The sequence below is a fragment of the Hypoxylon trugodes genome (genome assembly GCF_022578975.1).
Source record: "Hypoxylon trugodes strain CBS 135444 unplaced genomic scaffold F4822scaffold_13, whole genome shotgun sequence".
Classification (NCBI taxonomy): domain Eukaryota; kingdom Fungi; phylum Ascomycota; class Sordariomycetes; order Xylariales; family Hypoxylaceae; genus Hypoxylon; species Hypoxylon trugodes.
The window spans coordinates 307,025-327,470 of NW_026250028.1; the positions used below are offsets into that span (position 1 = coordinate 307,025).

At 46.2% G+C, this 20,446-nt stretch overlaps 9 protein-coding genes across 9 annotated transcripts; 6 read left to right on the plus strand and 3 right to left on the minus strand.

The window, feature by feature from the left end:
* Positions 1–106: 106 nt before the first annotated feature.
* F4822DRAFT_97960 (uncharacterized protein) lies at positions 107–2,481 on the minus strand. Its single transcript, XM_051464266.1, has 9 exons — positions 1,993–2,481; positions 1,785–1,925; positions 1,546–1,715; positions 1,328–1,487; positions 1,022–1,256; positions 881–962; positions 766–822; positions 640–702; positions 107–581 (listed from the first exon to the last, which is right to left on the minus strand). Exons 1-9 carry the CDS (start codon positions 2,234–2,236, stop codon positions 240–242), a joined length of 1,494 nt encoding a protein of 497 aa, XP_051308603.1. The 5' UTR covers positions 2,237–2,481; the 3' UTR covers positions 107–239.
* Positions 2,482–4,025: 1,544 nt separating this feature from the next.
* On the plus strand, positions 4,026–5,733 carry F4822DRAFT_435205 (general substrate transporter; the record flags this gene model as incomplete). Its single annotated transcript, XM_051462132.1, has 3 exons — positions 4,026–4,885; positions 4,943–5,338; positions 5,427–5,733. 3 exons carry the CDS (start codon positions 4,026–4,028, stop codon positions 5,731–5,733), a joined length of 1,563 nt encoding a protein of 520 aa, XP_051308604.1.
* Positions 5,734–6,468: 735 nt separating this feature from the next.
* F4822DRAFT_422723 (uncharacterized protein) lies at positions 6,469–8,917 on the plus strand. Its single transcript, XM_051459916.1, has 2 exons — positions 6,469–7,150; positions 7,213–8,917. The coding sequence occupies exons 1-2, from the start codon at positions 7,006–7,008 to the stop codon at positions 8,838–8,840; spliced, it is 1,773 nt and encodes a 590-aa protein (XP_051308605.1). The 5' UTR covers positions 6,469–7,005; the 3' UTR covers positions 8,841–8,917.
* Positions 8,918–9,567: 650 nt separating this feature from the next.
* On the plus strand, positions 9,568–10,523 carry F4822DRAFT_98118 (uncharacterized protein). The gene is made up of 3 exons (XM_051464267.1): positions 9,568–10,062; positions 10,126–10,187; positions 10,246–10,523. The coding sequence occupies exons 1-3, from the start codon at positions 9,810–9,812 to the stop codon at positions 10,342–10,344; spliced, it is 414 nt and encodes a 137-aa protein (XP_051308606.1). The 5' UTR covers positions 9,568–9,809; the 3' UTR covers positions 10,345–10,523.
* Positions 10,524–10,525: 2 nt separating this feature from the next.
* F4822DRAFT_98243 (AP complex, mu/sigma subunit) lies at positions 10,526–11,558 on the minus strand. The gene is made up of 2 exons (XM_051464274.1): positions 11,187–11,558; positions 10,526–11,082 (listed from the first exon to the last, which is right to left on the minus strand). Exons 1-2 carry the CDS (start codon positions 11,253–11,255, stop codon positions 10,585–10,587), a joined length of 567 nt encoding a protein of 188 aa, XP_051308607.1. The 5' UTR covers positions 11,256–11,558; the 3' UTR covers positions 10,526–10,584.
* A 584-nt stretch (positions 11,559–12,142) lies between these two features.
* F4822DRAFT_98140 (uncharacterized protein) lies at positions 12,143–12,859 on the plus strand. The gene is made up of 2 exons (XM_051464271.1): positions 12,143–12,150; positions 12,241–12,859. Exon 2 carries the CDS (start codon positions 12,312–12,314, stop codon positions 12,642–12,644), a length of 333 nt encoding a protein of 110 aa, XP_051308608.1. The 5' UTR covers positions 12,143–12,150; positions 12,241–12,311; the 3' UTR covers positions 12,645–12,859.
* Positions 12,860–13,662: 803 nt separating this feature from the next.
* Positions 13,663–16,302, plus strand: F4822DRAFT_98123 (dicarboxylic amino acid permease). Its single transcript, XM_051464269.1, has 3 exons — positions 13,663–15,714; positions 15,779–15,890; positions 15,972–16,302. The coding sequence occupies exons 1-3, from the start codon at positions 14,280–14,282 to the stop codon at positions 16,147–16,149; spliced, it is 1,725 nt and encodes a 574-aa protein (XP_051308609.1). The 5' UTR covers positions 13,663–14,279; the 3' UTR covers positions 16,150–16,302.
* Positions 16,303–17,702, plus strand: F4822DRAFT_98124 (putative methyltransferase-domain-containing protein). The gene is made up of 4 exons (XM_051464270.1): positions 16,303–16,695; positions 16,748–17,284; positions 17,337–17,472; positions 17,517–17,702. Exons 1-4 carry the CDS (start codon positions 16,456–16,458, stop codon positions 17,633–17,635), a joined length of 1,032 nt encoding a protein of 343 aa, XP_051308610.1. The 5' UTR covers positions 16,303–16,455; the 3' UTR covers positions 17,636–17,702.
* On the minus strand, positions 17,639–20,030 carry F4822DRAFT_98157 (serine carboxypeptidase). The gene is made up of 3 exons (XM_051464273.1): positions 19,773–20,030; positions 19,423–19,708; positions 17,639–19,355 (listed from the first exon to the last, which is right to left on the minus strand). Exons 1-3 carry the CDS (start codon positions 19,911–19,913, stop codon positions 17,770–17,772), a joined length of 2,013 nt encoding a protein of 670 aa, XP_051308611.1. The 5' UTR covers positions 19,914–20,030; the 3' UTR covers positions 17,639–17,769.
* Positions 20,031–20,446: the final 416 nt, after the last annotated feature.

Sequence of the window (20,446 nt, forward strand, 5' to 3'; positions counted from 1 at the left end):
TAGGATGACATCTTCGGAGCGTACCCTAGGAAGGGATTGTACACGGCTTGAAGTTTGGAGATATTACCTCTTTATCACGTGGCTGTATGAATAGGGGGGAAGCTTTAATATTGCTACCCAAGAAGGTAAGTCCTTTATATACTAATACATAGGAATGAAATCCGAGAATGGCCTTTCATAAACCACACGTCATCAACCCCTTGTTGGTTCACCGTTTCCCCGGTTACACCCGTTCACGATTAGCACCAAACTCTGTCAGGCTCCCAGTGGCTAGGAGTCCTCAATCCAAGTTCGTTACGGACCCAACTGTTATCAAAGTGGGATAGGTCCCTGTCGCTTGGGGTGTCCGTGTGGAGATACACAAGGCCAAAAAAGCATTTCTGATAGTTGTCTCTGTTAGACCAGGTCCATTTTTTCTTGTCCACCATCTGGTTTCGGTCGTTGTTGCAGTCGGCTACGTTGCGGAAGAAGTTTTCGAGGTTGATATTGTAGTTTGAACCCATTAGACGAACTTCGGTCGGCGCGTTGTCGTCGTGGTTGACGCATTGGTTTTTGCCGCCTCGTTTCAGGATAAAGCATTTCTAAGGGTGGGTTGTTAGTTAAGCAAAAGGGAAATGTCTCAATGATGAGGGAACTTACTCCGTCTACGTATCTGGAAGCGCCTTCGAAGTCGCTGCTGCACTTATCTTTGCTCAGTTTATCCTACATGGTAATATTAGCACTTCTGGTGAAGCAACGACCCTTGTCTTCAGGATTTCTACTTACAAAGCTTAGGACATAGAATTGTCGCTGCTGTAAGATGTAGCCGATCAACGCAGCTCTCTATAGCGCTAATTAGTTCCGCACACTTCCTGTATTCTAGGTATTCCAGAGAACTCACCATAACCTTGAAGCCTTCGTTAAATAGGGGCTTAATGGCCCGGTCAGCGTGCTGCTGATCCATGAAGTATCCAGTTTGTAATCTATACAGCGTTAATTAAACATTTCATGTGAAGAATTCACCAATTAACGGTATACTTACAGGTAAAGAAGTGCTGTTTGGTCATCAACTCCATTTGCATGGAGGCCAGGGTCCACGGCTTCTGCGAATTCAGCGAGCTTCACGTTGACCTTAGCACTACCTCCGAAAATCTTAGCAGCGAGGGATTCGGTCGTATCGCTAATCATCTGGAACCAATCCCCGAGGGCGCTCTCGACTGATTCTTTCAGTTTAGTAACGTCAATTACGCCATCTTTCAAATTGTTTGACGCCAAGGCTTGAATAGCAATGTTAGTAACCCTTAACGATTATCAATAATAGGGGTAGGGAAAGGTAGGGAAGGCTCACATAGCGCTCCACCAACGCCGGTGAAAGCGGAAGCCCCTATACCCGAACCTGCTGCTGACGCCTTAAGTTCTCCGACAAGAGCTTGGTTTCCAATTCCAAGACCAGCGGGTGCGGCTAGGCCTGCCGCTCCGAAGATTCCGGATATGATGAACTGTGCTAACTGTATATAATTATTAGTTATAACTACTTATTTATAGTCTTCATGAAGGTGCCCTTACAGCGGCGTTCGTCAGTGCTCTCTTGTCTCTGTCAAGTTGTGACTTGGCGACAAAATCGTTGATCAAATTGGTAATCTTAAGGTCTTCTAGGAGGACATTCTTGATGGATGCAATATCAAGGTTGTCGAGAATACTGTATATATTGACAGCCTCGGTCTGTACGATAGCGACTATATCAAGCCGTAAGGGGTTAGTTCGTATTGGGTTAGAACTGGGAAACCGAGGAGGCTAGAACGTACAGGCTGCTGGGTTGTATGTCTCACAGTCGGCATCATGAAGGGGCTGGCAGTTCTGGGAGTGTAGGATAGTGCAGTCTATATCGCCTGGAGTCTTGCCAGTATGAGCCGTGGCATTCTTATGCATCTGCTGCAACCAGTCATCTGTATTTAGTCAGTTACTTTCTGTTTTACGTATTTGTTTCAGTCGATTCAGACAAGGAAGACGAACCCATCTTGTTTTTGCGGTCGTAGAACCAGTTACCAAAGTAGTCAGAAGCCTTAGACTTCGTCCATGCATCCTTATCAGCATTGGCAACCATCTTACAGACATCCGCGTTCGATGGATAGCCGTTCTTCTTCATGTGATCATCCCAGCTGTCACGGCGAGATAGAGAAGAATCCGAAGGATAGGCATAGCCGATACCAAACACTAGCCACCCGGCTAGGGAGTTTAGAGCTTGGTGAGACTTCATAGTGAGGTTATGATATGCGGAAACCGATGGAACGAGACAAAGTTGATGAGGTTGATAGTATCGACTTCAGCTCAAGGACAAGAGAGCCGTCCTGGAAATTTATATTATTCTGCTTTCTTGGCATACTGCGCGATTTGGAGTTCTTCTCGTTAGATATTGACGATCTTGCCTCCAGCCCTTCGTCGAAATTCTACAGAAGAATAAGGCAAATGACGATCATGAAAAAAGTTCCTCTATGCTCTTCTCACCTGAAAAGAGGAAACCAACAGCTATGACACAATATAGAAATCCTCTACAAATCTTTATTCTAGAAAAGGAATTTTTGTCGCTTAGGATTTTATTCTGAAGATTAGATCGTCATTGGAATCTGGGGTCTCCATGCGCTTGGCGAGGATCGACGATTTTATCGTAGGAACCATCACGCGAACTTGGGAAGCCAAGATCTCTAAACTCCTAACTGCATATTCTAGTGTTCATCTCCATACCGATCTTTATTTGTGGTAATATAACACGTGCTGTTGGTTCCTATGGTATACGGCACAGCAATCCAGTAGTGGTAGCGAAACAACCACGACCGGGATGTCTAGTGTTAGCGATATATTTAGAAACGTATGCAAATCATAACACCCTTCATGGGTGTCTAGGTATCTATGAGGCTGATATAGCTTCGAGACTCCTTTCAGTATTATTTTCATGTAATATGTGTAGTTCTGCCAATCGTTAGCAGAGTCATATCAATGTGTTACACGAGAAAAATCAATAGGATTTATAAAATCGGATACTCTCCTCACGGCGCGGATTAAGTACTTCGACAGCAATCCCAGGAATATTGAAGTATTACTAGTAGGGGGTTGTCCTAAGCCCATCATTAGACGACGACTGCGATTAAGGGGTAGAGGCTCTAACCTACTAGACAGTAGATTGGGCACCGATCTCGGTATCTAAGAATAGCTAATAGCCTCCTGAAAAGGTTTTCAACCAAAGCATGAGCAAGTGTCGAAGGATCTCACTAGAGTACTTTATGTCAATACACATTGACTTTAATAGTCCATAATGTTCTATCAATCGACCCTTGCGCTCAGGCTTAGCATTGACGGCATCAACCATGCGGAATCGGGCGCTTAGCAGGGCTGATCTAGGTATGGATAATGTATGTTTGCGCTATCGGCATCGGAGGAATTTATATAAGAAAAGTTAGCTTTGAGATGGGTGGTAGTGTATAATGTGGTGTTGAAACACTTCACGATATTGTCACAAGCACAGTTCCGTGAGCTCGGACATATAGGTAACTTAACAATGTCTAAATTAACAATGTCTAAAAGTCTATTAGCGATATATTAAATAAGAGATGATATAGCGGAACTTACTAAAACACCAATACTCTAATAAAGTGTATAGACATTCTCTAGTGTCAAATTGCCTCTCACATTTAAAATCATCCCGCCGTAAAGTTCGAGCCGTCTTGATTTAGCTGCTGTAGTATTGATATAGCCCAAAGCTTCCTGTCCCTTTTATCATGGTTTGCTTTTCCTCGAGGCGTATTTAACTTCGCAAGCAGTGCGGTTTGCAGAGGAAGCGGTGGTTTAAAAGGACGACTCCCCTCCCAAACAGTAAGGAACAGTAAGGAACTGCGTACTTTTCTCTGATACTTATTTTCTCTTGCCATAAACACTCCACATCGCATTAATCTTACTTTCTTCACTCACGTATACCTAGTATAGGTAGCTTGGTTCACTTCCGTATTCCTAGAATCCATCCTATAATATTTCCATTCTATTATTGAGGAAGCATGGGTCTTCGAGGTCACACCTTGAGTAGGTTACAGACGGCCCTCATCGTCGCTCCGTCCTTTATTCTATTTGGTTACAACCAAGCCGGTATCGGTGGTTTAATCACCCAGGACGACTGGGTCGCAACATTTCCAGAGATCGACACTGTTCACGCCAATCCCAGCGAGAAGGGACCGAGATCTACACTTCAGGGGTTCGTTGTTGCGGTCTTCGTCATCGGCGCTCTCTTCGGTTCTCTTTCGTGTTCATGGACAGGCGATCACTACGGTCGGCGCAAGATCATCTTCGTTGCTGGTATCCTCACACTTCTTGGGGAGGTCCTCGAGGCCACGTCAACGGGACTTCCGCAGTTTGTCATCGGCAGGATCATAGTCGGCTTCGGTATCGGTCAACTCAGCTCGCTCGTCCCCGTGTGGCAGAGCGAGACCTCGGGCGCAGATAACCGCGGCAGGCATGTTGTTTTGGACGGTCTTTTCATCTGTCTCGGTTACGTCCTCGAATCCTGGATCAACCTGCGCTTCTTCGAGTATCAAACCGGGCCCATCACATGGCGCCCACCAATCGCTATCGCATGCGTCTTCTCGTTAATACTCATCTCTAGCATTTATTTGTTCCCCGAGTCGCCACGCTGGCTTTTGATGATGGGAAAGAAAGAGCAGGCCCTCGAAAATCTCACTATTCTTAGATGTGCCCCTCCGGATTCGCGTGAGATCGAGGGTGAGCTTTCAGGTATCGAATTGTCCCTTGACATGTCTAAGAAACACGGCGCCGGGTTATCGCAGCTTTTCCGGGCAGGAAGGGATAAATTGCCATACCGTTTCGCTCTCTGTATTCTCTTGCAGTTCTTTCAGCAGATGTCGTAAGTCACACAACTACCCCTCTCAGGAAAAAGAAAAGAAACTAATAAACGCCACAGCGGAAGCAATCTTATCAGCGTCTACGCCCCGATCCTCTTCCAGGAGAACCTCGGCCTAAGCAGTGAAATGTCGCGAATACTCTCGGGCGGGGCCCTAACGTGGAAATTTCTTTCATCATTCCTCGCATTCGTGGCCATTGACAGGTTTGGGCGAAGGGCCGTCTTCATGGCCAGCGGCGCCGGCATGTCGTGCTGCATGGTGGCGCTCGCGATCGCCACTTCGTTCCCCGCTTCCAACCGACCCGCTCAGGTCATCGCTTGCTGCTTCATTTTCCTATACAACACATTCGTACCTATCGGTTTCCTCGGTGCCAATTTCCTTTACTGTACCGAGGTCGCACCAATTCGGCTGCGTATGGCAATGAGTTCAATTTCAACGGCGAATCACTGGGCTTGGTAAGTTTCCACTTTCCTTACCCTGCTATCTTCGTTTCTCCTTGAAGGAACACATTAATTAGGGGGATTGACTAACAAATAACGATAGGAATTTCATTATCGCAATGGTAACCCCCGTCGCCATCTACAGCATCGGCTGGCAGTATTACATAATTTTCGCAATAATCGCAGCTTGTATTCCGGTTACGGTATACTGCTTCTTTCCCGAGACGATGGGCCGGACTCTCGAAGAGATCGACCTTTTATTCAAGGGGTCGCCATCCGTATGTGGTACCGTTCAGTTCGAGAGGAAATTACGTCGCAACAATGCGCATCACATATTACGGGAGAAGTTAGAGGGTGACCTTGTGCTTCAAGGTTCAAACGGGGACACGTATGAAACTTTTGAGACATAAATATTTGTTTTCTGCGAGGAGACCGTTGGATGGGAGCCGGAGTTAGTTTTGTTAGATACCTCTGTATGTTCTTTGTTCATTAGGATAAGCGTGTAGTAGATAGATATGAATTTATATAATTTAGATAGATATGTATGATCTTCCCTACCAGCTGTCGGGTTATATTAGTAAAAATATCAAGTATGACGTTATTGAGCAGATTTTCTAACAAGTTTGCTGCTGGACGGAACCAATAAGTCGTACGGCTGAGCTTTGTGCTCCGCAAGGTATGTTGCGCCCCCTTTTCATTGGACCGAGTAGTTTAGTAGGCTATCAGGACAGATCGTCGAATATCTTGACATTTTAAAATTGGTGTCTTATGTCGTTTACTCATGTGTCTTGGGGTTAGTGACAAATATGTTGGTTGAGTTTATGTAGGTGATGATGAATGAATGTCAGATTATGTATCGTGTGACTTGGTCCTTGTGCTGGTATTAAAAATAAAAAAAGGGGTAATAATTCGGGGTTTTGCCACTGTTATTGCATATACACTCTTATACTATAATATTAATGTAGATAAGTGGCTATTTATGTGATTAAAGAATAGTTTGCATTCCGCTGTTAGTGGACAGACGGAGGGAATCCACAGGCTGGAGAGGTGCTTATTTAGTGGAGTAAGGTCCCCTGTAATTTAGGTACATGGGTATTTGGTGGTGCCTGATTTTAGGCGACTTTAGCGATTTAAAGCTGAGAGAAGCATCGCGAAAGAAGAGTCAACCACCCAAAAAATAAAACCAAAAACTCAGCCAACTCAACCCTCAAACCAGCTCAGCCCCGATGCTGACGAATTCTTGGTTTAAATCTGTCTTTACCGTTCGTTACAACGCCACTGACGACAACGTAATTCATATTCAGTGACTATTTTATTTCAGGGACTCGATTGTGAATTTTCAATTACATACCGACACCTGACAAGTTAATTTTGGGTGCCTGGTTCGTTCGGATGTGCTGTCGAAATCAAAGTATTAATCCCTGTCCACGTTGACGATAGACGATATATATTTAGATTCAACCCAACCCTGTGGTTAAACCTTGGATCGACAGACATTTCCCTTCGACACGAGGTGGCGCGATCGATTAAACTTCCCTGGTTTTATTCGCACGATCAGGGGATACGCCTCATCTTCATTCTTTATCCCTGTTCTTTTTACTCATCATCTTTAGGCCGGACTCTCATATAAAACAATACCCTCACATTCTAAGAAATCTGCGAAACTGGATAAATCAACAAATATGTACGAGGGCGAATATGTTGAGGCACGTTCGCTAGCCTCATTAAACTATCTAGCCGCCAATCCGCCGCAATATCCGAAAAAGCCTAACGAAGAAAGGCAAGATCCGATCACTCTATACATTTCAAGAGTACCCGGTACAAGAGGTGAGCTTTAATATCGCATAATTCTAACCCATTTTAAAATACCTATCTAACATCTGGCTTAGATATCATCCTCTCAACTCAAAAACCACAGGTTAAGAATGTCACAGCAGAAGATGTGGCTAGTTCATTATACTACGTTCATTTAAACACCCCTGAAGATGAGGCACTTATACCGCCCCCTAGCCAGGCCTTACCTTCATCGTCTCCTAGAACGAGCGAGGAGAGCTCAAGGTCAGGTAACCAGATCCATAGGAAGCCGGTACCTGGGGGCTCAAGTCTCGCCTCATCACGAACAGACGATAATGGACAATTACCTCCACTCGGAAAAGAAAACCAAGGGTATGGCAGTTCAGCGCAAATCCCGATAAGAAAGCCAATTCCTCAATCTGGCCCACCGGGTCCTTCGCAACAGTCCCTATCCCCTCAACCCGCGCCACCAGCCGTTCCCGTTCACAGAAAACCTCTTGGTCCTAGACCGGTTACAGCGGACTCTTATGACAGAAACTTACCACGAGGACCAGTTTACGACCAACCAGAATATCCACCTAGATTAAGTATGGATCAACCACCATTACCAGCTCGACCAAGTGAATTACCAGATCCCTATAGTTCAATTGGTAATGGCCGATCACCATCGCCCACTAAACAGCGTCCATTCGCCCCGTTTTCTTTAACCCTAATTAGGAGAGATCCGAGCTCAGGCCAGCAATGGAACGTTGGAAAAGTAGCATCGTTCCAATTAGAAAACCCCGAGCTCATTAACGATGAAAAGCATCACCAACCTTCTCCGTCGATTATTATACATTTAGAGACATCCGGATACGCTAAATTCCGCGGTATGCCCGCTCAAGCACCCGCGGATATAAGAGGCAGTCTCGACCTCCGTCCTGGAAGCGCATCCTCCGCATCACGTTTCCCGGCACCTGACCTTACTACGGCCTCGAATGCTTTCGAGCGGCAAGTTATGATGTCATATTCGAAATCGTTCACCGCTGGTTTGCGAGAGAAATTCCGGCACCATCGTGGTTCATCCGATGATGATCGAGCGGTTTCACCCGCTAACCGACCACAGCATGACCGACACGGAAGTGTCGCTTCTATAGGGTCGTTCGGTGGGGATTTTGATGGCGGCGAGGCTCCGGTTATCACCCAGCCCGCCCCTGGTCTCCGACCGCGCGGTTATGTGTTTAATTCCCCATGGGGTGGTCGCTGTGAATTCGTAACTGGAAATGCGGGGCGTAGTCTTAGATGCTTGCATATCCTCCCGACATATACCGGCGCAGTTTTCAACCCACTAGTTGACGGAGGGGATTCTTGCAGTGGAAATGGTGGTGGGGCCCACAAAACCAAAGGCCAGCCGATAAGCGAACTCCGGTTCAACCTTCCAAGTAGCGAGATCTTCAACGAGAAAAAGTCTGCACCTGAGGGGGCCGCGCGGGCAAGGGATCAGATACAGAGCCAGTTTAATCGGGTGCTTCAAAAGGCGCAAGGTTTAGATAGGGATAGTGACGATGATGCGGATTGGCATCTAGATCTTAGTCTCGGACGAGAAAGAGCAGGTGGTGGAAATAGAGGAAAGAGGGCGAAGATGGGGAAGCTGATTGTTTTTGATGAGGGTTTGAAGATGCTGGATTTGGTAGTTGCTGCGAATGTGGGGGTTTGGTGGACTTCTTGGGAGAGAACTTATTAAGTAATCAAGGGTATTGTTTCGTTGGGGTGGTACGAGGGTTGTGGTAATGAGAAGGGTAAGGGTATGACAATGGAGGGGGTTGGGGATAATGAAGAAGACGAGGGTTAGGGATAGGGTTAATGAGGGGAAGAAGGGAATCTTGCATAGAACGGCCTGCATGAGATACCAAAGGCGTACTAGGATCGATTGCTTTTCAAAGTTGCGTTCAGATATCAGATATGTTTACCTACCTAGCGTTGAGCGGGTTTGTAAGGGGATGTTAGCTAAGATCAAGCTATATAATGGCTATAAGCTCTTCGGAAATGAGTAGTCTTCTCTTAGGGTAAAGACTTCATTTTTGTGAAATGGGTTCCAGGGTTAGGGATATACAACACGTAATCATCAAGCCACTTAGCTAATCACTACGGGAAGGTCGTACAAGATTGATGCCTTTGGTGGGATATCCTCGGCTGAGACATCTATTGGGTGGACATCAGCCCATCGCGAAGATCTACGGGATATATATCTAAAATAAAGGGTCTCGAGTATATTAGGGGTTCAAGAGCTTACTTAAGTGTAGGCTCGCGGACCCCTAATAAGTTTTTCTCTAGGCATGATCGAAGAATTAAGGAATACTGGTCGGACTGCGGGCGGTGTAAAGCGATCGAGGCCTGAGTTCGATTCTTGTAATTGTAGGATTTGGGTTGCGAAGCAAAAATTTATTTTCTTTTTCCAGTAAACTTATCCGGAAAGATAAATCTTACTACGATAACTACAATAACAAATTCTCTTCTATAAATCCAAAGTAGACGAAGCCGAATACCTTTAAGGGGTCACAAATGTGGCTAGTGAGTAGTAATACATGAGGCTGTGCATTCATTCGTCAAGCCACATTTCAAGAAAATGCCCCTCCAATTGAAGAATCGAATTTCGTCGCGATCCAAACCGACTTGATCGACAAGCCAACATAGAAAAAAAAGCCAGCCCACCATGGTTCCAACGATAATACGAGGAATGACCCTAAAGCGTGTAGCTCCCAAATTACGAAATATTCCGAAACCCATACCGCAATTTTACGACAGTCGATATAAACCTAAGAAAGTCTGGCCGCCAGATTTCTCCAAGCTATCCGAGAAGGAACAGTTCCGATTCGAAAGACGGTATAAGCGAAGAATGAAGCTTGCGACTGCGCGACCGCGGTGGGATAAATATGTCAAATTAACACAACTCTTTAGTGTGACTTGTGAGTTTATGAAAACAATGGTATAATCTGTTAGGGCACGAATTAATACGGTACCTTTGGCAGTCGTTCTGATTTATTCCGTCTTATTTATGGATTGGCAAAGGGAGAACCAGCCATTGCAAGGGGTAAGTTAAGATATTTGCGTAATAGCTCTCGATATATAATCTGATAACATGAATTTAGGTCCGAGACGTAATCTGGGGTGCGTTAGGCGCATTCTCTCCCGAGCAAAGACACGAAAGGCGAAAACCCGATATAGAAGCGATCACAAACACCAAATGACCGATTTTACATATTGTACCTACGTTATAAGAATCACATTGCATGGACGGAGTTTCAGGGACTGGGAAATACCCAATTTGATGTTACCTTTGGAGCTGTATAATGCAGGAATCTCCTCTTAAAAATACGATGACCATAATGCTATATCTCTTACCCGATGCTTATCCCGTAACCGTAGTCGATCCCAAAGAAACGCCAGACGCCCTAATATTCACATAGCTGGCTACCCATGCGCGGGGTTTACCGGCCAGGCCATACGAAGTTCCCACCCATACCTAGGCCAGCACCCAACCCCGTACTTCTAGTCTCGTTGACGGGACGCTTGGCGACAGTACCTTGAGCGCGAACACCAGAAACTATGCGGTCGAGGTTCGTCTCGATGACAACACCACCGACGATCATCTCACTCAAGGCGGCATGTAGGGTCTCAAAGTTGAAGATAAGGTCAAGCTCGCACACGTTCTCGAATAGCTTATCCAGCGACTCGACGTACACCTGTATCAGATCTAACAGTGCAAGAGGCGACTCCGTGGATGTCGATATGATGATAAAGTAGAGCGTCGCATAGTTTCGGTATGTTACTAGCGACGGCACATCGTTATGCGGCTCGGAGGCCGAGTGCGAAGTACCTGAAGCGGCTAGTAGAGGAGGAAGCGGGAGGAAGTTACATGCGCCGTCGGGTCGGTTCGAAACTAGGGTGAATATCTCGGAGATCAGACGTTGCTGAATACTGGTTTCCTGCAGGTGAGAATGAGGATTTGCTTAGCTTGCTGCTGTGACAGACGAAAAACCAAGTTTTGCTTTTGCTGTTTTAGTGAGATAGGATTACATGTAGGTCATACCAGCTGAGTGTAGAATTTGGTCAGCCGGGGCTGTCCCTGGCCATTAAAGACCAGAACTGCGTTTATCATGGCCGGAGTGCGGGTATCCAAGGCATCGGCGTATGTAACGATGAGGTGGAAGTGGGCGGTATACCCAGGTAGGTAAAATGTCTGAATGTATAGAATTACGTGAAGGAATGATGGTGGGGCAGAAGACCGAAGAGCTGAAGTAATGAAAGTAACATTTTTATGTACTTCGCCCAAGTTACTGCCACCACTAAGCACATGTACCACATGAATACCCCACTAAGCGGCATAATGTGGCTTGAAAAGTCGGAGGTTGATGAAACCTTATGCGACCGGAGTGAGATGCACCGCCCCCTTTTTCTTTCTGGTTCTCTTCCCGTTTTCCCCACCAAGTACATACTAAAGTATTAGTCCATTAGCCCGCATCAATTTAGATAGATCTTGATTTGAGTTTAAAAAGAGCTAAGCGCGCCTCGAGATCTGGTGCAGTCTTGTTCTTTTCTCCTCTTCAACTTCTTTTTTTCCCCATCTTGTTTTGGGAAGACCATCACGCCGTTCAATCGGAAGAACGGCGGCTAAGCAATCACCCTAGAATTTTTATACAGTTTTAACCAGGCCTCGAGACGAGGCCATTTTAACATATCATCATGGCACACAGTTCGGCAGCCACAGCCTTCTGCGTCAGACTCATCTACCTCGGCCTCTGCCCACCATGCCAGAGAGCCGCCTTCTTCAAACCAATCTAGCTGGTGTGACTGGGAGAGTTCCGTCTCAGGGCCGGCGGATCTCTTCCCGTCACTTGGGGGCTCCTCTTCAATCGAGCTCTCACCTGAAGATTGGTCCCTGGGGTTGGAAAATGACGACAATATAAATGGACTAGATTGGTCCCTTCCCGGCCTAGACGGGGTAGGCGACGATATTGTATTCGCGAATCACGTGCATTCTGGACATTTAGATGGTGTGTTCTCCCTTGCTATGTTATATATATCTACTACCTACCTCTATCTTCTATTACACTCTTGCTAATATATAATACCACACAATTCAGCTTCAGAGACGCTGCCTAGCTGCGAACCCAATACTGATTTCTTATTTACTCAACCTCCTCCTGGCCTTCACATGCAGCCACCGGAGTCAGAGGCAGGACCTTCTGAAGAGTCCTATTCACCACCAATACCTCAAGCTTCTTCCAGTCAAACTCAAACGCCCCAAACTAAGGGTCGTTCACCCCCTACAGACCCCGTTACAGCTCTTAAACGCCAACGCAATAATGTTGCGGCTCGGAAATATCGGCAGAAACGAATTGATCGCATCAACGAGTTGGAAGGGGAACTTCAATCTGTCAAGCAGGAACGAGATGATTTGAAACTTCGTCTGGCTCGTCAGGAGGCGGAGGCGGCGGCGTTACGAAGCATGTTGCAAATGAACTCTGGGAAGGGTATGGGAAATTAGTATTTAGGCAATTTGTATCTTTTGAAGTGTGTAATAGTTCGGAAATCTTTAAATTGAATTTGTTGTTCTTTCTCAGACGATGTCGACTCGTTCTTTTCCTCATATGTGGGTTGTCCTTTGATAGGACCGCAGAATTTAATACATAGGTTGAGGGAACGTAATTGTCATCTTCGATGGGTGGATGTAGGAAAATGGACTTGGGAATTTGACATACCACAATTTCAATTGCACGATGCGGATAATTCTAGTTTGAATAAAACACTGGGAATTGATTCATATTCTAGCTAAGTTTATTTCTACATAACAAGTTTATATATCCTGTCTTTTCCGCTGACATTTTTACTACTAGAGTCACCATGATGCATCGTGAACACTATATGAATACTATATGAGCGACAATGATAGAGTATGAATACCATATGAGTGAGAATGATAGGGAATGAACACCGTATGAGTGAAGATGATTCATACAGGTCAAATTTGCCGAGATCACGACAATGCCCACGCACAACTCGAAAACATATTTCCCTCGACTTTATGTTTCAATCCAATAGATGTACTTGGCATGAGGGGGCATTGCTCTTTGTCAGTCTGATTCACGGTTGACTGTAAATGATCCATTATGATTCATTTTGAGTCTAAGGGGAAAGGGTTCCACAATAGGATAATCCTATGCTGAATGTAACTGGAGTCTGACATGCTATGAAGATAATTGGGGAGATTGACTATCAGAATTATTAGAATTAACCCCTATTTAAATATATAGCCTCTTCTTTTTCTTTCAAAGAGGCTTTTAACTAATGACTCTGACTACCACATACTGCAGATTTCGAATACGCCGTGTATGCGCCCCATAAGTCAGTTGAGACTATGCAGTATTATGGGTTCCGAGGATACTCTAATTGACCAGTAAGTAAAACTCCAGTACTATGATTTGAACAGATCTGTAGCTTACATAAGACAGAAGCATCTCAATTGATCTTCATACTGCAGATTAGATATCTTAGTAAGATACGTAACAGAAGAGAAAGGGGAAGAGAATGCGCGATGATGACATAATTTAACAAATGTCCTAATACCTTACCTAATCGAACTATACTGCCATGTCGGAGCATCGCATATTTCAACACCGATATCTGATGCTCCACTCCGCTTATCTACGGTGATAAGATAGAAATGTGACTCCGATATCGATAATCCACTCGGGGACCTTGGCACACTTTGGACCTGCATGTCTCGTCTCGGGTCTAACCTTTTGCTTCCTTTTTATCACGATACCAACAAACATAATCCATCCCATCCTATCCGTCAATCAACATGGATGGCCAATGATGGCTGAAAATGGCGCAATACCAGCCCTGCCACTTAGGTTACTTAGGTCTTCGGTGAAGCCGTCTTTGTTAACCCATTTCCCAATCCCAAATTCACCTTAGACAGGCAACCCTGCATGTTAGAATCGTATACCTAATACATTAATTTGCGGCGCCTCCATATTATTTACACAATCTAGCTACACAAACACGAAAGCGAGCGGGGTGGCCGCATAGGGGGCTTGTTTTGCCTTTCCTTCCTTTCTTTTTTTTCTTTAGCAAGCACGGGCGAAATACCCCCGTGCGTCCCTTCTTTTCCCTCGCCATGAGCACCGAGCCACTTCTCGCTGCTTCTGCAAATGGGCATCGTAGTAATCACCACCAAAATCAAGACCAGTTATTAGGTAACGACAACATGGGATATGACCGCGAAATAGAAAATGGCGGCTTTGACCGATACTCATACGATCCGTATGTCATAGACGATCACTCGAGCGACCTCGTCACGGCCGCGGAGTCGCGCTCGCTCTCGCGCGGTCTGGCGCAGAGACACCTTTCCATGATCGGCATAGCGGGCACCATCGGCACGGGCTTGTTCTTAGGTCTCGGAGGTGCGATTCAAACCGGTGGTCCGCTCGGCGCGTTGCTTGGTTACGGTATCGTCGGGTTGATCGTGTGCGCTGTCACGTTTGCGCTCGGGGAGGTGTCGGCGTTGTTACCAGTCACCGGATCCTTCGTTCGGCATGCGGAATTCCTAGTCGACCCGGCGCTGGGATTCGCGGTGGGTTGGAATTTGGTGTACGGTATTGCGCTGTCGATTCCTAGCGAGATCACGGCGATTTGCGTGCTTTTTACCTTTTGGACCGATAGCGTGAGTCCGGTCGCGTATATCATGGCGTTTATCTTCTTGACGTTCATTGTGGGGATTGCGTTCGTACGTGTTTTTGGTGAGGTGGAATTCGCGTTTGCGATTCTTAAGATTCTGCTGGTGGTGTTCTTGATTATTTTGGGGATTGTGATTGCTGCGGGTGGCATACCGGGGACGCCGGCGATCGGGTTTAGGTATTGGCATAATCCGGGTCCGTTTGTTGAGTATATCGCTACGGGAAATTGGGGTAAATTTCTTGGTTTCTGGGGGGTTCTTACGAGTGCTGTTTTCTCGTTTGCTGGTGTCGAATCCCTCGCGATGGCGGCAGCCGAAACGCAAAACCCTTACCGTGCGATCCCGAGAGCTTGTAAACGGATCTTCATTCGTGTGGTGCTTTTTTATATGCTAGCTATCTTAGTGGTGGGCCTGTTGGTACCAAGTGACGATGAGAGTCTCGGCGATGACTCTGGCACAGCCGCCCAAAGCCCGTTCGTCATTGCAGCCAAGGCCGCTGGTATCGACGCTATCCCAAGTGTTGTGAACGCTGTGGTTATCACGTCCGCGTGGTCAGCATCGAACCAAGCTCTGCTGTCCGGCACGCGTGTGCTCTTCGGTCTAGCCTTGAAGGGACAGGCGCCGCGGATCTTCCTCCGTACGACATCATGGGGTACTCCATACGTCTGTGTGCTACTTTTCACGGCCTTCAGTTTTCTCAGCTTCATGAGCTTAAGTTCCGGGGCGTTGACTGTGTTCTGGTGGTTTGTTGACTTGACAGCTGCCGGTGTGTTAGTTTCATGGTCGGTCATTTTGACGAATCATATTCGATTCAAGATGGCTTTGAAAAAACAGGGGATACCGGAGAGTAGGCTGCCGTGGAGTAATTGGTGGACTAGTAAGTTGTGCCAATCGGTAATTTACTCATAGTGAGTGACGTGCTAACAGATATTTCTACGTAGTCTACACTTCTGGCTTCTCGCTTTTCATGTGCCTTCTCATTTTATTAACGGGTGGTTTCAAGGTCTTTACGAAAGGGAATTGGAGCGCTAGCGATTTTGTTTCTTCGTATTTGTATGTTTTATATCCCCCCTTCTTTTCATTTTTCTGGTACTTGTCCGTGATGTCAGAGAAGTAATGCTAACCTCGAGCTAGGGATATACCCCTTGTTCTTGCGGCGTATTTTATATGGAAATTGGTTAAGAGGACTCAGATCCCATCACTTAAGAGTATACCCCTTGACGAGGCTTTTATGCAAATGGCAGAATACCCTGACGAGCCTGAGGAGAAGTCAAAGGGTTGGATTCGCATACTTAGCTGGATGTGGGATTAATAGTTTAGATGGATAAATAGACTAAAGGGATAGAAATGGCATTATCATGGCATAATAGAAGTGAAACTCCAATGAGTTATTATATTCACAATTCCTTGGCTCCGGCATAAGAGGCAGATATCCTCCTTGTATATGTGGTGTCGAGGAAAGGGGTACTATTCCAGGGACCATCTTACATAAGGAGCACTAGATATGCAACTACCTAGGGACCCATACTATTATTCAGACTAAGAGAGATAAATTTAGGTAGGCCTAGTTCCATTCACTAATCACCGCCAACACTAGGTGGCAGTAACAGAGGTGACAATGGATGTAGACCCTCAATTACTTTTGTTGCGGCGACAATATCTACAATTATTTGAGCCTGACTTTCTAGCTTGGCCTTCACCCAAATTATTAAAGAACGTGGATGCTCAGAAATGGCTTCACAGGCACTTGTTCGACACAAATCGGAACCCACATTTACCGCCGGAGAGCTATCAATTGCGCGTGTTGAAGCAACTTACGTCTAAGATGGGAAAGGGAAAAGCAAATTTGGATTCAGATGTAGGGTTCTGACTTTTACATCCGGGGTAGACATTCACTGAACAATTTCTAGGGAGTTTTGGGTGAACTAGCGGCATGCCTCACCTCTCTTATAGCCAAAAAGGTGTCATCGGAAATCAAAGTATTCCAGGAGAACGCATACGTAACTTTCACTTGTATACCAGAAAAGCGCAACGACTATGAAGATACATCGGAACCTACACTTACACTACTCGAGAAACGACAATTAGTATCAGGTTCTCAAATCACGGGCTTTCGGACGTGGGAAGGATCTCTTCATCTTGGCTCATACTTGCTGACCGAAGCTGGATCACACTTCGTCAATGGCAAGAACATATTGGAGCTAGGTACTGGTACCGGTTTTAATGCTATTCTCGCAGGCAAGCATTTGCATGCGAACCATGTCACCGCCACAGATGGTGATGGAGGAGTGATTGAAGCGTTGCGGGAGAATCTCACGTTGAATAAAATTGACGATCAACAGCAAGTTAGAGCCAGAACACTGCTTTGGGGTCAGGATTTAAAAGGAACGTGGGTGGAAGATGGATGCCGCGCTCATCCATATGACATTGTACTCGGCGCTGATATCGTAAGTTCATATACTCTACTGACTGGGAGCAGATAACTGACCTAACCCACAGACATACGAAAAATCAGCAATATCGGCCCTAGTATTGACGCTTCAGAGTCTCTTCGATATGAGGCCGAAGCTCCAAGTTATTATATCAGGCGTTGTCCGAAATGCTGAGACATTCCAGACATTCAGAGATCAATGTGGTGCGTCTATCTACCTATATGGGAAATTGGTCTAACGTTCATAGCCTCCCATCATTTCGTGGTTGAAGATATCCAATTTGAAGCGAAACCGATGCGTCAACAGAAATCGCTATTCTACGCGGCCGCCGTGCCACTGAAACTGTTATCTATCACTCGTCCTTGAAGGAACTCCCACTACGAACTGGCCTCGCCGTTAACATAGAATAGAAGACAATCTATACTCAATAATAAATTTTATGCGCAAGAAAATTGTTCACTTCAACATAAAATGTCCATGTATACTTATGAGCTATCAAATCAAGTCAAGAAAGCACACACCAGCGCCGCAGCACCGGCCCAAAACCCAACCGTCCTCACGTCAACACCAACTCCTGTAGTACGAGTGGCCGCACTACTACCCGTCGGTGTAGGCGACGCAGACGGTGAAGCCGAAGGGGAACCACCCTGTCCATCTCCATCGCCAAAGAACTCCGGGAATAATTGCGTAGAATTCTTATCCTTCACAATACCATGCAGAATAATCGCGCTTCCATTCAACACGCTCTCTATCTGCTCTTCCGTACATGTCGAGGTATCGTATATATAGCAAAAATGTAGTAAATCGGGTGGATTATCATTTTTAATGGCCCACGTATCACTCGGGCCCTCAGTCTTATACTCGTCATTCCCTACTAAATCCACGGTTCCAGTAGCAATATCTTTGTTAAATAACGCGCGGTGGAACATCTGATACGCAGTTTCGGGTTGATAAGCCGGTACTTCGTGACCTGCTTCGTATACACGCGAAAATGAAAAGTTTCCGTATTGGCGGACTTGTCCGCCGACATACGTCTCGTTGACGACTACATCGGTGTACCCCGCAGCGCGGAATTGCTCGGAGTGCGTGTAATTTACGGCTAGACTTACGGCTTCGCCGCCGATCCAGTTGCATGCGTAGTCCCGGTCGCCGTAGATCATGTGCACTTTAATTCCGTTTTCGAGTAGGTAGGATAGGTCTTCGATCCAACCCGGTCGCGGGTAATCGCCGATGGCGCGGAAGGCGTAAGCGACGGCGCTAGATGATTGTGTGAAGTTTAGCGGTACGCCTAGAGCACGTTGGACGTGTGGTTGGTTGAGATATTGGTTGTAAAAGGGTGCAGGGAAGGGATTCGGATCTAGTGAGGCGAAATCGTAGTAGTTCCGCCCGGAGTAGTCGAGATACGGATCGCGGACCTTGTTCGAACAGAAGGTTTCCGCATCAGAACAGACCTGGTTCACCGTCGCGTTAATACCGATGTTATCCGGATCCGACTCTAGGGCTAACGCGCGACAATCGTTAATTTGATCGCGACACCCGTTAGGTCGTTCGAGCGCATTGACCATCTGCTGATAGATAGTCTCGTTGACGGACTCTATGCCATACGTATTATTATACGCGATATGCGGGTATGCTGGCCATTGGATCTGGCGATCGATGCAGGAGTTAATCAAGATCAGCGTGTCCAGGTTGATAATATAGCTCTCGCCCTCATCCTCCCACGTGCCATTCTCGATTTTCTGATTCTGCTCCTCGAAAAACGCTGCGAATTCGGGGCCATATCGTCCACCATATGATTCAGTGGCGATGCTGATTCGCGAGTCGTTCGGGTGGTATCCTGGAAACTCTTGGAACCAGGTCTGTGCGAAGTGCCATAGCGCGATAGCGGCATTCCGCGTACCTTTCGCGGTTTGGCTACGGTTTTGACTCGGGTATGTGCCGATTAGGAGGGTGGTGTTTTGCTCAGGGACGGGGTCGGAGGCGTTAAGTTTAACGACATCACCCGTGACGAGATCTTGTGTGATGTTTTGTAGAACATCGTATGAAAAGCCCACTTGGGTCGGTTGGTCTAGGAATAGTATATTGACTTGGGTGAATTAGCGATTTTGTATAAATTTCATTGAAGTCATTAGAAATGAGTCCGTTCAGCTTACCATCTGTATTCCATGCCCATTGGCTCAAAGTAGTTGAATTGGAGTCGGAATTGACGTAGCAAGGTCCGTTCTCAGTGAAGAGTCCGTACAATGAACTACTTCCAGGACCGCCGTTCAGCCATATTGACAGTGGTGCACTCTCTGGGTTGTTTCTCGCCTCGAAGAACCAGAAAAATGTGTTGATAGGATATTCTTGGTCTTCTCCTAGATCGGCGAGAGAACCGGGAGGTAGAGATACATATCCCGCATACGATTTGACTCCCGGAGTTGTTTCACAGATGCCTGGCTAGAAAACATATTAATCCTGAGCGTTTGGGATTGATATCGTGCCTAGGTTGGCTCTTACTTACCTCCTTATAGCTAATCTTAACGCCATTGTCGAATTTCGATTCAAGAACAGTGACATTTTCCGGCGTTGGTGGGAATTGAGCTCGAGCCAATGGCAACAGCAGAGAAAAGCCGACCGCCGTATGAAGGGCAGTCGACAACATGGTGAATAAGGTCAAGAGTATCCACCCCAGAAGCGAAAGTCTTCATTGTAAGGCGGTCTAGACATTTACCTTTATATACACCTAATATTCAATCCTTTGGACTTGGCGTATCCGTCTAGTCCCCCGCATTTCTATACGATCGCATCGCTCGCTACCTTGCCAGCTGTATGTACGCATGGCTAGATAGTACATACGGGGCTTCCGAGTATAACCCTAGAAAATGCCTAGAGTTAACTAGAAAGACAAAGCGTGGGGATAGCTAGAGAGATATCCAATGAGGCTGGTAGGTTTTGATCTATAAGCTCTATAAGCTCTATAAGTATGCATATTGCGTGCTATGGACAAGCTCGACGATAACACAATTAAGGAAGGTTACAGTGGGAATACCTAGGTAGTTTAGGTCTTATAGCGAACCGAGCTACCCCGCGTAGAAGAAAAAGAAGAAAAAATCTAGGCGGTTGGAGTCCCTGGAGAAAAACTTGGCTGGGGTATCTCCTAGGCGGGATGATGAGGTTACATTCGGGTGACATGAT